Source organism: Dermochelys coriacea, chromosome 1 (assembly GCF_009764565.3).
Source record: "Dermochelys coriacea isolate rDerCor1 chromosome 1, rDerCor1.pri.v4, whole genome shotgun sequence".
Lineage (NCBI taxonomy): Eukaryota > Metazoa > Chordata > Testudines > Dermochelyidae > Dermochelys > Dermochelys coriacea.
The window spans coordinates 156,895,724-156,909,854 of record NC_050068.2 but is presented as its reverse complement, the minus strand read 5'-3'; the positions used below and the strand labels follow the sequence as shown (position 1 = coordinate 156,909,854).

Here is a 14,131-nt window from a genome sequence, read left to right as displayed (position 1 = left end):
GTGATAGGAGCTATGTGCATGCAATCTTTTTGCAAATCAGCCCAAGGTGTCCTAAATTAGGCATCTGAAACTAAGGCCACCCAAATTTTTTAAACTTTGGCTGAAGTGACTTACTTAAGATCATAAAGCAAATCTGTGGTAGAGAGGAGATTAAATTCCTGGCTTACTCTTCAGTCCACTAAACCACAGTGCCTTCTAGGCCAGTGGTTCTCAAACAGAAGCCTGAGGCCCCCTGTGGGGCTGCCAAGTATGGAGGACATTAGACTCTCTAGGGGCCAGGGCAGAAAGCCAAAGCCACACAGCAAGGGACTGCAGCCCAGGACCCTGGGTCCCACCATCCAAAGCTGAAGCCGGAACAACTTAACTTTGCGGTGCCCCCTGTGATGTGGGGGCCCGAGCAACTGCCCTGCTTCCTATCCCTTAATGTTGGCCCTGGCTTTTATATGCAGAAAAACAGTTGTGACACAGCTGGGCTGTAGAGTTTTTATTGCATGTTGGGGGTGGGGGTGTCTCAGAAAGAAAAAGGTTGAAAACCCCTGTTCTAGGCTATTCATGGATGTCTTTAGTCTAATGAGAAGGTCCATGTTAACCCACTGCCCTTTGCTCTTAGGGAAGAGAAGCAGTAAATGTTATGTTGTCAATCCATAACCCTCTTCCAGTCTGAATGACAGTACCTGATGGTTTGTTCCCCCTTAAATATAACAGTGTCATTGCAGTTTTGTAAACTGTTCTAAAATCAGAATTTTGTTATACAGTAGAAAAAGTTAAAAATGAAAAATTTAATAAAATAACATGCTGCACTTATTTCTGGGGAAAGAGAAAGCAAAGTAGCCAAAATATTAGAGATATTCATTTCAAAACTAGAACCTAAAAGTTTATCATCTTCTAGAGCAGGGGTGGGCAAATCTTTTGGCCTGAAGGCCACATCGGTGTTGAGAAACTGTATGGAGGGCCAGGTAGGGAAGACTGTGCCTCTCCAAACAGCCTGGCCCCTACCCCCTATTCACCCCCTCCCACTTCCTGCTCCCTGACTGCTCCCCTCAGAACCCCTGATCCATTCTGCCCCCCCTCAGAACCCCTGACCCATCCAACCACCCCCTGCTCCTAATGTAACACTCTGCTTGGGATACTGAGAGCTGTGAGCCACTGTCAGCAAGAGTAAACTTTGCTGGAGGTTAGACTGTGCGTCAGCTGTTTGCCACCACAGTCTGTCTTCCTCACTGGCAAACTCCCCAAGGCTCTCCCAGCCCGAACTTTGCGTAGCAGGTAACAATCATTGAACTCCAGCCCCTGAGCTCTTCAGAGCTCAGTCTCTGCAATGCACAGCCCATATCGCTGTGCATTCACAGAAGGCATTAAGTTTCCTGCTCTTTTAAAGATTCAGTACATGACAGCTTATTAATTTAACTGGGGTAAACACATCCTTCCCTCAAACACAGCACTGAGTTGATTGATAGTAAGAATAAAACAAGTTTGTTAACAAAAGGACATGGGTTAAGTCAGGGGTGGCCAACTTGTGGCTCCGGAGCCACATGCAGCTCTTCAGAAGTTAATGTGCGGCTCCTTGTATAGGCACCGACTCTGGGGCTGGAGTTACAGGCGCCAACTTTCCAATGTGCCAGCGGGTGCTCACTGCTCAACCCCTGGCTTTGCCACGGGCCCTGCCCCCAGTCCACCCCTTCCTGCTCCCTCCCCTGAGCCTGCAGTGCCCTCGCTCCTCACCCCTTCCTTCCACCCCCCAGAGCCTCCTGCATGCCATGAACAGCTGATTGGGAGGGCAGTGGAAGCGCTGGGAGTGGGGTGGGGGAGCTGTTTGGGGACTGACAACATATTGCTGTGGCTCTTTGGCAATGTACATCAGTAAATTCTGGCTCCTTCTCAGGCTCAGGTTGGCCACCCCTGGTTAAGTGATACCATGTGGAAGAAATAAAGATGGAAATGCTTACACACAAACAAAAGTACAAATATACTTTCTAATGGCTAAGAATTAACTTAGCAAGATTCAGTTTTTGTTCAAGGTAGTTTTCTCACCAGTCTTCCTTTCCCAGCAAGAGCTGGCTGACTATCCCCACATAGTCCAAGCTACTGGTTTTCCTTGTCTCCTCAGATGAAGGATAATTCAGACTCTTTCTGTGTGTCCTTATATCTCAAGATCTGCCTTTGTTTCAGTGGTCAGTTTGATCTCCTGTCTCTTTTGGGAGGCTAACTCTATTTTGATTAAGGTGTCTCCTGGTATGTTCCAATGTGGTGCTTTCTGCTGCCATTTTACAAGCTAAATGTTCTTCCTGCAACCTCAACACAAATGAATAACCACTGAACTTTGCCACACCGGGTTGGAGGTTTTGGTCTCTTTTCTTTGTCTTCAGAGAACTTGCTTATCAGTTCCTGCTGACATGCCTGGTTTAAAGACCTTTTAGTCACAGACTTTAAAGTATAATATCAGTGAGTATCCCTAATTCCATACACAGTGTTGCCCCATGCATTTCACAATGATATTCACCAATGTGGTGGTAGTTTTCAAAAGATGCCTCACAAGGCATATTTTGTACAAATTCCAGTGCAGTTGTGTGTAGGGTGTGAACACGAGGATGCCTAGGGTCACAACAACACACAAATTAAACTGAACATGATAAAAATATTTTTTCTAAATCTTCCATTTCTACTAAGTTTAGGTGCTAGTCATAACAACAACTAAGCAAACTTTCTCAAACAAGGGGTGATTTTAAGCTGGTTGTTCTCCATTGGGAATGGTGGAGCTGGGGTGAAGAAATATTCTGCATCAATAACAGAAATATATAACTTGAATACCTTCTGGGGGGAGGGGAAAAAGCAAATTTTAAACAATTATAATTATCCCAAGAACACTTAAACACCATAGACAAAAACAATAAATTTTCATTTAGACATGAGCCAGAGCTGTGCAGTACAGATCTGGATATCAAACCTCAGAGGTATTTTTGGATGTAGAGTTTTAGACTGGTTCACTGTAGATACTAGGATCCTGATCTAGGGTCATAGTCTAACCTGAAGTTTTGGAGGATGGTTGCATCTGAAGTTCAGTTGAGCTTCTGCTTTCCTGTTTGTGGTCAGGAAAGATAGACAATCAATCTCTTTTTTTTTTTTAAAAAAAAAAAAAAAAAAGCAAACTTTTAGTAAAAGTCCTTTAAGTATCTTTTAAATATCCATTTCTCCATGGGTGACCCACATTCCCACCCCCAGTCCAGGATAGTGACCTCTGCATTGCAGGCAGAGCAGGACAGTGTCAGTCTCTTTCTCTTCTGTCTTTGTGGGGGAAGGTTTAAAGCTAAGTTGAACTTATTTGTAAAGTTGTATTCCATGTTTCATAGCTGGTCATATTTTTATTGTATCCTTGTCCAATGAGTGTGAAGGTTTTTATTTAGTTTTTCAAACATTAGCTGAAGGAGATAGTAGGGATACGCCAGTCATGTCTTCTGCTTATCAGACTCATCTGTCTATGGTAGCATCCGACTCTTCAGAGATTTGTTTTAATAAACACCTCCAGTTCCTCTCACCAAGATTTCTGTAGAGGTCAGTTATATTGTATGAGATGAATGTGAGCAGCCTTCGTTTGGCTCTTCAGAAGAACTCTGCTTGAATTGAGCCTCGTCTGAGGACATCTTGCAGTCTCTATTTTGGGATTAGCTGAATTCTTCCCCCCCCCCCCCCCCCCCCCAACACAGACTGGGTTTGGTTTAGATTCACCCAGGATCTATGATTCTATTGTGGAGTATGTCCAAGGCAGAAAGATAGCTAGGGGTAGGGAGAGGAGGCAGAATCCATGAACTTCCCCCTGCCAAAGGGGGTGTAGAGGGCCATTGCAGTCCAAAGGGCGGATGATGCTAACCTGGAAGAGGGTGTGGCCAGGGCAACTGGGAGATAAAATGATTCCGTGCATTCCTCCAATAGTCTTTGCAGGACCTGCTCCTGTGGAGTTCCAGCGATAATCCACATTCCAAACTAAGGGCAGCAATCTCACCAGAGGGGATGGGGCAGGGTACATGTGCATGTAACACCCTTTTCCCAAGCAGAGATTGGCATAGGAAAGTAGTAACCTAAAATTCACTGTGCCTTTAGTAGTGAATCTAGCCCCAGATTGGAAAGTGTTTTAGGACTTATTAGATCTAATGTGGGCAACATTCCAAGCTGACTCACTGTATTCTATTTAAATTATTTGTTTATACATAGATCAAAAGGTACATTGTAGAACAAATACAAAAACATGGTCTTAAGATCTAAACTTGGGACCCATGTGAATGTTCCCCAACCTCCACATTTCCAATTGGATACAGTAGTCTTCTTAACTGGTTTCTGAAGAGATTGCTGTGTATTGTTGCTGCATTCAGCAGTGAGTGAACTGATGTCTGTCCATTGTATAATTTGTGTTATATAAATAGTGTATGGTTTATTAATATCTACTTTTTTTGGTGCTGCTTGTAGCAAAGTGATGTCTAGCAAAGTTCAGGAGGCAATGGAAAAAGCCATTTGTGTCACAGGTAAAATATTCAGGACATTTATCACACTGCAGCAACCCCACTAGGCAATTGACAAGGTGGCACTTGAGTGGCCTGTGCCATATTTGACAGGCAAAGTCTTTAGTTTCTGTCTGCTTCAGTGAACCATGACAAAGTTACCAGCTTGAATTCTTTCTTCCATGATTAAACTGTGCGAAACTGCCATATGGATCCAATTTTATGAGTCTCATATTCAAACATTAGGCTGAATTTGTGTTCAGAGTAGTAGTGAGACGTTTTCCTGAGCCTCATTCCCTGCCCCAATCTAGGAGTAACATCTTTAGTACTGGTGGAAGTGTCTGTAAAAAGAACTTGTTCTAAACAGAGTAGCAATGTTTTATTGTTTCAGATGAATCATTGCTACAGAGGTCTGTGGTCTCTGTATGCGTACATAGGAACATAACACTATAGGAACATAATATTAGTTAAGTCCTAGTACTCATCTTGGCCTTGTCTACAGTAGGGTTTAAAGGCGTAATGTTAGCCTGCATTAACAAATGTGCTAACATCATTCTTTAAATAATAGTTTGGACAAAGCCGTGGAAGACAAGTTAGAAGTCATGACAAACTAGGTTGAACTTCATTATATGTTGTCGGGGGCGGGGAAATACTATTTATCCTGCCTGACAGTAATGACCATACTGAAACTATCCAGCTTCTGGCTTTGTCTGAATTGCAGCTCCGTCACTGAAAAGCCGTTGCTCTGTTTCCCCAGGAGAATTAGTGCCTTCTCTTTCTCTCTCTAAAACGCTAGTTGCCGATGCCTTTTGTTGTTAACACAGAGCAGGTTCTGATGAGAAGTGCTGAACCCAGAAGAGTGAGAGTATGCCTACACGGGCGCTGGAAAGTGTCATTTCCAGATGGCAGAGACATAGGTGCACTACATCTGATCGAGCTAGCATGCTAAAAACGGTAGCGTAGCCACAGCAGTGTGTGCAGCAAGAGGGCTCGACACCCAAATATGTACCTAGGATCTCAGATGGGATTGTGCTTGGGACAGCTAGCACCTCCAGCACCTTTCACTGGTATAGCTATACTTCCATTTTTAGCATGCTAGCACAGCGCTAGCAGGGATATGTCTTCTTAAGATTGAAATAATACCTCCAGCTCCAGTGAGAGACAGGCTGTGATGCTGTTCAGGGGTGTCTGAGGTGAATTGGTACCACCTGCTTACAACTGGAGGGAGCCCTCTCTGTGCCCACCAGGGGAAATGCTCCTCATCCACTGGCTGCTGGTAACACAGGTGCTCCATTCCGGGCTCCATGAGCCCCGCTCTTTCCTCCAGCAGACTAGCAGTTTTCACTCTGCTTAGGGCACAGGATTTGAGTGTAACAATTTTCTGAACATTCTGGGGTTCATTTTTTGTCTGTAAATTTCTGCCCTGTATCTAGTCTAGACAGTAAACATAGGCTTTCTCCACAGATGTTCATTGTTCTCATGTTGATTGGGTCAGCGCTCAGATTCCCCCTTCTCAGGTGGTAGGTTTCACTCCCAACAGATCTGGATCATACTAGTGCACATGTTACACTAAACTCAAAAATTGTTTTCTGTGCAAACATCTCGCAGTAACCATGACAATCAGCTAGTTCTTATCTTTCAGTAGAGACCACACCTGATCCCCCCCCATTGGGGAAATATGGAGAAGATGGTCAGGTGTAGAGGTATTAATACCTGCCTTGGCCCCTGTGTTACACAGGTCCTCTCTTAAATCTTGCATTCCTGTACAATATTTCTCTGCTGTTATCTTGGGTGGTCCAAATAATATCTGACAAAAATTAGGGAACTTTCTGTATCTATTTTTAGTTTGTTTATTCTTTACATTTGATAACACTTTGTTTTATAGTCTGTTTCCTGTGTTGTCTGTTGATGTGTGAAAGATGCACACATTGGAGACAAAAAGAAAAGGAGTACTTGTGGCACCTTAGAGACTAACAAATTTATTAGAGCATAAGCTTTCGTGAGCTACAGCTCATGAAGTGAGCTGTAGCTCACGAAAGCTTATGCTCTAATAAATTTGTTAGTCTCTAAGGTGCCACAAGTACTCCTTTTCTTTTTGCGAATACAGACTAACACGGCTGCTACTCTGAAACCTGACATTGGAGACAAAAACACATAGCTAAAAAACCACAAACTGACTCTGGAGCAGGTGTAGTACTCGACACTACTTTTAATCAAACCAGTGTACACTAACCCACCTTTCTGTCTAGCATTATTATTGGATTATTTTTTCCTGTAGTTGCGCACTAACACCTGCCTTTTTGTAAGAGATCGGTTCTGAGACCCCATGTGAAGTCTAACATGGACTGTAAAACTATAGCTGCACAGTATCTGAGGGGAGGAGGGAACATCATCTGCAGCAGATTCCGCCAGCCTCTTGTTGCTCCAGGCCTGCTGCTAGTTTTGTGTGTATGTGTTTAAGATAGTCTTATTGCTGGCACGAATGCTCACATGGTCTTGATTTACATGAGGGTATTACGCTGTTGATGACAAGGAAGAGATGTGTCTCCCAGTGAAGAGTGTGACTGGCAAAAGCTTCAATTAACCCTCTAGCAAATTGCCTAAAAATGGATCATACAGGATTATTTTTGCATCATTACTGTTGTCTCCCATGACTCACAGAGCCATATATAGCAGCTCTTCTTCTGAGGAGAAATTTTATCCGTAGCAAAGAGGATGTGAAAACAAATACTAAATGTCAGTGTGCTGTCAGATTTGTATTAGATTTTTTTTTTTAGTGGTGGATCAAACTGTAGCATGGCTTGAACACCAGATAAAAAAAATATAGTTATTGCTATCTCTTTCTAGTAAATGGACAGTGCCAAGTTAAAAATCTTCACTGATTTTTCCCACCCTCCCCAGCCTTGTCTTTTTAAGTAATAACACAATAGATTATTTTTAACTGGGAGGTGGGGGAGGAAATAAATGTTTACTTTGGGCTTCCTTCCTCTCCCCCCCACCTTAGGCAATCAGAACCTATTTGAATTGCAAATATTGCAAAGGAAATTTATTTGTTTGAGGTTTTTTTTATTAAGATGCCTCCATTGAATTAACACTTTGCCACCAAAATAAAATCTCAAAAATAATAATTCCTCATGGTCTTGAGTTTCATAAAAGCTTGTGAAATCTAAATCTGGGGGCAAACAGTGTTTGTACACCCACCTGCCTGAAAAGACCCTGGAAAAGATTTGGGGATCATGGTGGATAATCAGCTGAATGTGAGCTCCCAGTGCAATGAATGCTATGGCCAAAAGGACTAATGTGATCCTTAGATATAAATAGGTGATATAAATAGGGAAATCTGTGATCCTTGGATATAAATAGGGAAATCTTGAGTAAAAGTAGACAGGTTATTCAATCTCTGTATTGGCACTGGTGCGACTGCTGCTGGAATACTGTGTCCAGTTCTGGTGCCCACAATTCAAGAAGAGCACTGATAAATTGGAGAGGGTTCAGAGAAGAGCCATGAGAATGATTAGAGGCTTAGAAAACATGCCTTATATTGGTAGACTCACGGAGCTAAATCTGCTTAGAAAGAGAAGGTTAAGAGGTCTATTGATTACAATCTAGGTACCTGTATGAGGAACAAATATTTCAGTCTAGCCCTTGGGGTCTGCGCAATGACCCACTTTGTCACTGTGGTCTCCGTCAATCAATGGTGCTTGCTATCAACAAATGTCAACTGACTAGATTTCATGGTGGCCTTCAGGCCCTTCATTGTGCTAATGAAACTGCTGTTGGGTGAGTCAGCAAGCACTGCAAATGGTAGAAGAAGAAGAAACTAGCCTTTCAGTCTAACACAATCCAATGGCTGGAAGTTGAGGGTAGACATATTCAGACTGGAAATAACGTATAGATTTTTAATAGAGAGGGTAACTGACCATTGGAACAATTTACAAAGGGTTGTGGTGATACTCTGTCACTTGATTTAAAAATTGCCAGATTGGACTTATTTATTTTTTAAAGATATATGCTCTGGTTCAAACAGAAACTATTTGGGGGAAGTTCTATGGCCTGTGCTATACAGTAGATCAGACTAGATGATCACAGAAGTCCTGTCTGCCCTTGAAATCTATGAAAAAGTTTTTGTTTTTTTTTCAGAACCATGAGAACTTTTTTTTCCCCCTGTTACACTCTCCATTACCCCCTCTGATTTTATGCTCATTTGGCCCCTTGAATTGTAGAAGTGTCATTGCCTGGACAAGATTTACTTCAGACCCTAAGAATGCTGCTCTACTAGCTTCTGCCTGCTGGCCTCCAGGCAAATCTTCTCTTTCAGATATGGAGCTCCACTCTTCTGGTGGGTCCATTGTGTGTCTCTCTCCATGCCCCTTCCTCTATTAAAGTACTGTATGTTTAACACTGGTTACTCAGCTCTTACTTTAAATCACATTCTAAGCTTCTAAATGTGTAACAGACCATGGTAACCTTTGTCTTCCATTTTATGATCTGAGTGGCATTCTGAAGAAAGTTCTGTTTTAATAATAATAGTGTTCTTTTATTCTGTGTTGCAGGTTCTGGGATTTGAAGTTGATCCTGTGAATTCTGTCCAGTTTTCAAACCACACAGGTAAATACGCACGCATGCTCTTGAAGTACTATTGTGCATCCACTATGGTGACTTTAGGCCTACAAAACACTCATTCAGCCTGATTGCATGTTATTGGAAAGAAGATGAATCATTCAGTGATCTCCTCCTTTTGGATTCAAGACAGGATAACAGTGTTCAAGGCTTGAGCCAAAGCCCATTGAATTCAATAGGCTTTGAATAAAGGCCTAAATCTAAGGACTGCTCTAGAGTGAAAAGTTACATCTGCATAGCTATGTCTCTGAGGTGTGAAAAATCTGCACCCCTGAGCGATGTAGTTAAGCAGACCTAAATCCCTGTGTAAACAGTGCTAGGTTGACAGAAGAATTCATCCATTGACCTAGCTACTGCCTCTCAGGGAGGTGGATTTATAACGGCGATGGGAGAACACATCTTGTTGCTGCAGTAAATGGCTACACGGAAGCGCTACAACTGCAGTTTTTTAAATGTAGACATAGCTTAAATGTAATGCGTTCCATTCTGCTGCTTAGTGGTGAATGGATTTTTTTTTTTTTGTTAGCCAATTTAGAAGAAATAAAACTGCATAAGGAGATATCATGTCAATATAAGACATTAGGCAGTGAAATAGAACACATATACTGCATCACCAACACAGGTTATCTGAGAGTGGAGGAATCTCCAGCAGTGGCACTTGTACAGTGAGTCACTTGCCTCTTTTATCAATATTCCATTATTGCTAACTTCAAACATTTGAATATCCTGAGCCTGACCCCCCCAAAATATGTGTGGCTTACAGTCGTGTATTATTTTTTAAAGTAATACAATTTGGGTTCATATTTGCTTTCTGGTTTATGAGCCTTTTGGTTGCATTTTTGTCACATTATCAAGCTTTTCTGTGCATCCATGAGGGCTAGAAACTTTTTAAAAATGAAAGTTTAGATTCTCGCATAATCTAATGATTCCAGTCACTGGGGCTTGAAGAGAAACACCAGTATTGTGAGACTTGCTATAACAATTGTGAGAGCTGGTAACACTGGCTCTTTAGGTTTCCCTTTCAGTATGCATTGTCGTGCATAATTTAGTAGAAAAATCCCTACCAACTGCAGGTGGTATCGGAGCATTTAAGAGCGTATAAACTATGGACTAAGAGAATTCTTAGCTTTTTTTTTTAGAAAGTTATCTGTTTTAACTAGGGCTGTCAAGCAATTAAAAAAAGTAATCACAATTAATCGCGCTGTTAAACAATAATAGAATACCATTTATTTAAATATTTTTGGATATTTTCTACATTTTCAAATATATTGATTTCTATTACAACACGGAATACAAAGTGTACAGTGCTCACTTAATATTTATTTTTGATTACAAATATTTGCACTGTAAAAAACCAAAGAAATAGTATTTTTCAATTCACCTAATACAAGTACTGTAGTGCAATCTCTTTATCGTGAAAGTTGAACTTACAAATATAGAATTATGTACAAAAAATAACTGCATTCAAAAATAAAACAATGTAAAACTTTAGAGCCTCCAGTCCACTCAGTCCTACTTCAATCAATCACTCACACAAACAAGTTTGGTTACAATTTGCAGGAGATAATGCTGCCCACTTCTTGTTTACAATGCCATCTGAAAGTGAGAACAGGCGTTTGAACAGCACTGTTGTAATCAGCATCACGAGATATTTATGTGCCAGATGCACAAAAGATTCATATGTCCTTTCATGCTTCAACCACCATTCCCAAGGTCATGCGTCCATGCTGATGATGGGTTATGCTCAATAACGATCCAAAGCAGTGTGGACCGACACATGTTCATTTTCATCATCTGAATCAGATGCCACCAGCAGAAGGTTGATTTTCTTTTTTGGTGGTTCGGATTCTGTAGTTTTTGCATCAGAGTGTTGCTCTTTTAAGACTTCTGAAAGCATGCTCCACACCTTGTCCCTCTCAGATTTTGGAAGGCACTTCAGATTCTTAAACCTTGGGGCGAGTGTTGTAGCTGTTTTTAGAAATCTCACATTTCTTTGTGTTTTGTCAAATCTACTGTGAAAGTGTTCTTAAAACAAACGTGCTGGGTTATCATCCGAGATTGCTATACCATGAAATATATGGTAGAATGCTGGTAAAACAGAGCAGGAGACATATAATTTCCCCGCAAGGAGTTCAGTCACAAATTTAATTAACGCATTATTTTTTTAACGAGCATGGAAGCATGTCCTCTGGAATGGTGACCGAAGCATGAAGGGGCATACGAACGTGTAGCATATCTGGCATGTAAATACCTTACAATGCCGGCTACAAAAGTGCCATGCAAATGCCTGTTTTCACTTTCAGGTGATATTGTAAATAAGAAGCATGCAGCAGTATCTCCCGTCAATGTAAACAAACTTGTTTGTGTTAGTGATTGGCTGAACAAGAAGTAGCATTGAGTGGACTTGTAGGATCTGAAGTTTTACATTGTTTTATTTTTGCGTCCAGTTATTTAACAAAAAAATCTACATTTGTAAGTTACACTTTCACAATAAAGAGATTGCACTACAGTACTTGTATGAGGTGAACTGAAAAATACTGTTTCTTTTGTTTATCATTTTATCATATATACAAATATAAATATTTGTAATAAAAATAATATAAAGTGAGCACTGTACACTTTGTATTCTGCGTTGTAATAGAAATCAATATGTTTGAAAATGTAGAAAAAACATCCAAAATATTTAATAAATTTCAATTGGGATTCTATGTTTAACAGTGCGATTAATTGCTATTAATTTTTTTAGTTAATTGCATGAGTTAACTGCTGTCATAAAGGGAAGGATAACCACCTTTCTGTATACAGTGCTATAAAATCCTTCCTGGCCAGAGGCAAAACCCTTTCACCTGTAAAGGGTTAAGAAGCTAAGATAACCTTGCTGGAACCTGACCCAAAATGACCAATGAGGGAACAAGATACTTTCAAATTTGGAGGGGCGGGGGGGGGGCGGCGAACAAAGGGTTTGTCTGTCTGTGTGATGCTTTTGCCAGGAACAGATCAGGAATGCAGTCTTACAACTCCTGTTAAGTTAGTAAGTAATCTAGCTAGAAGGGCGTTAGATTTCCTTTTGTTTAATGGCTGGTAAAATAAGCTGTGCTGGATGGAATGTATATTCCTGTTTTTGTGTCTTTTTGTAACTTAAGGTTTTGCCTAGAGGGATTCTCTATGTTTTGAATCTGATTACCCTGTAAGGTATTTACATCCTGATTTTACAGAGGTGATTCTTTTACCTTTTCTTTAATTTAAAATTCTTCTTTTAAGAACCTGATAGATTTTTTCATTGCTCCTAAGATCTAAGGGTTTGAGTCTGTGTTCACATATGCAAATTGGTGAGGATTCTTATGAAGCCTTCCCCAGCAAAGGGGGTATAGGGCTTGGGGGAATATTTTGGGGGAAGACGTCTTCAAGTGGTCTCTTTCCCTGTTCTTTGTTTAAAACGCTTGGTGGTGGCAGCATACGGTTCAAGGACAAGGCAAAGTTTGTACCTTGGGGAAGTTTTTAACCTAAGCTGGTAAGAATAAGCTTGGGGGGTCTTTCATGCAGGTCCCCACATCTGTATCCTAGAGTTCAGAGTGGGGAAGGAACCGTGACAACTGCGATTAATCGACAGCCCTAGTTTTAACATCTTTCAAAAGATTGCATGAGTTGGGATATTTTTAACACTGCTAGAAGCAATGTGCAGAAGGCTTCTAGAGCAACAAGAATTAGTGCTCTCAGCTAACTGCCAACGAAACTCCAAGAGCAAGCACTGAAACATGTCTCTCTCATTAAATCTTGAGATCCATTGAATTCAGGAAGGATAAGTCAAGTTGCTAGGAAGCATTGAGTGAAATCCTGGCCTCATTAAGTCCTTCGGAGTTTTGCCATAGACTTCAGTGGAGCCAAGAGTTCATTCTTTGACGCAAGGTCAGGATGGTGAAAGAATGTCCCAAGGACATTTAGGAAGCCAAAGTATGCCGGTCATCTGGGGAAGCCATGGAAGGAGTAATAATTAAACATACACTTGGCCCTGACTAAAAGCTGCTTAGTTGGCTGGTTGCCTTTGACCAGTACAAGAGTGCTCTCAAATCGCTAGAGTCCAATTTAAATTCCTTTCACACTTTTGGTGCAATAATGTTTTTCAATATTTTGATAACTTGATAAAATTGTTGTAAATTCCAGAAATGTAGGTGGTCACAGATTTGCTTGCAATAGGTAGCTAAATGTGTATAATTGATGGGGATTTCATCTAGGTTTTTTTTACTGCTTTTGTTTCAAGAATAAATTAATTTTATGGAGTGTTAAGAGATTCAGAGATTTTAATTAGCCCATAAAGTTAAAGGGAAACTGTTCTGAGGGCCAGCATATTAAATTATCAATAGGATGATCAGATTCTTGAAATGGACACAGGGATATTAGTTTTTTTAATAGTGTCACCAAAGGATTTGGAAAGGTTTGCCAGCGGGGAGGGGGTTGGCCATGTGGGAGGTTTGGCAGCTACTGGTGATGGTGGGAGGAGCAACAAATTAGTGATTCTTTTTTCTAAAAGGGCAAAGTACTGACAATCCCAAGAGCTCAAAATGATGAGACTGCCTTTAGAATCATGAGATTATTAAAAAAATAAATGTTGAATTCTTTTAATTTGCTTTCTGGTGTTGGAGCCATGCATGCATATATGTGCTAGGGTGACCAGATGTCCTGATTTTATAGGGACAATCCCGATTTTTGGGTCTTTTTCTTGTATAGGCTCCTGTTACCCCCACCCCCTGTCCTGATTTTTCACATTTGCTGTCTGGTCAACTAATGTATGCACACAGACAAATGCAGATAACCAAGTGCACACAGCCTTTATTGTTGTGGGGAAAGCAGCGCTGATTGCCAAGTTAGATTACTATTTGTATATTGTAGCAATTTTCCAGAGTCAAATGTTGCACTGAATGAAGTGAGGAAGATCAGCATTGCCTTTTCTTAAAGGCAAAGATCTTATGAGAGTCCATTCAGTTTCATTGTTGTGAGAAAGGCAAATGGCTGAATTTCTGTTG

At 40.9% G+C, this 14,131-nt stretch overlaps 1 protein-coding gene across 1 annotated transcript in view; it reads left to right on the top strand.

Moving 5' to 3' along the window:
• The window catches only part of PDXK (pyridoxal kinase), a 75,805-nt gene that overhangs the window by 20,686 nt on the left and 40,988 nt on the right, over positions 1–14,131 (top strand). The window contains exon 2 of the mRNA XM_038421279.2: positions 9,044–9,098. Within this exon, the coding sequence (XP_038277207.2) occupies positions 9,044–9,098 (55 nt within the window). The remainder of the gene's footprint in view (positions 1–9,043; positions 9,099–14,131) is intronic.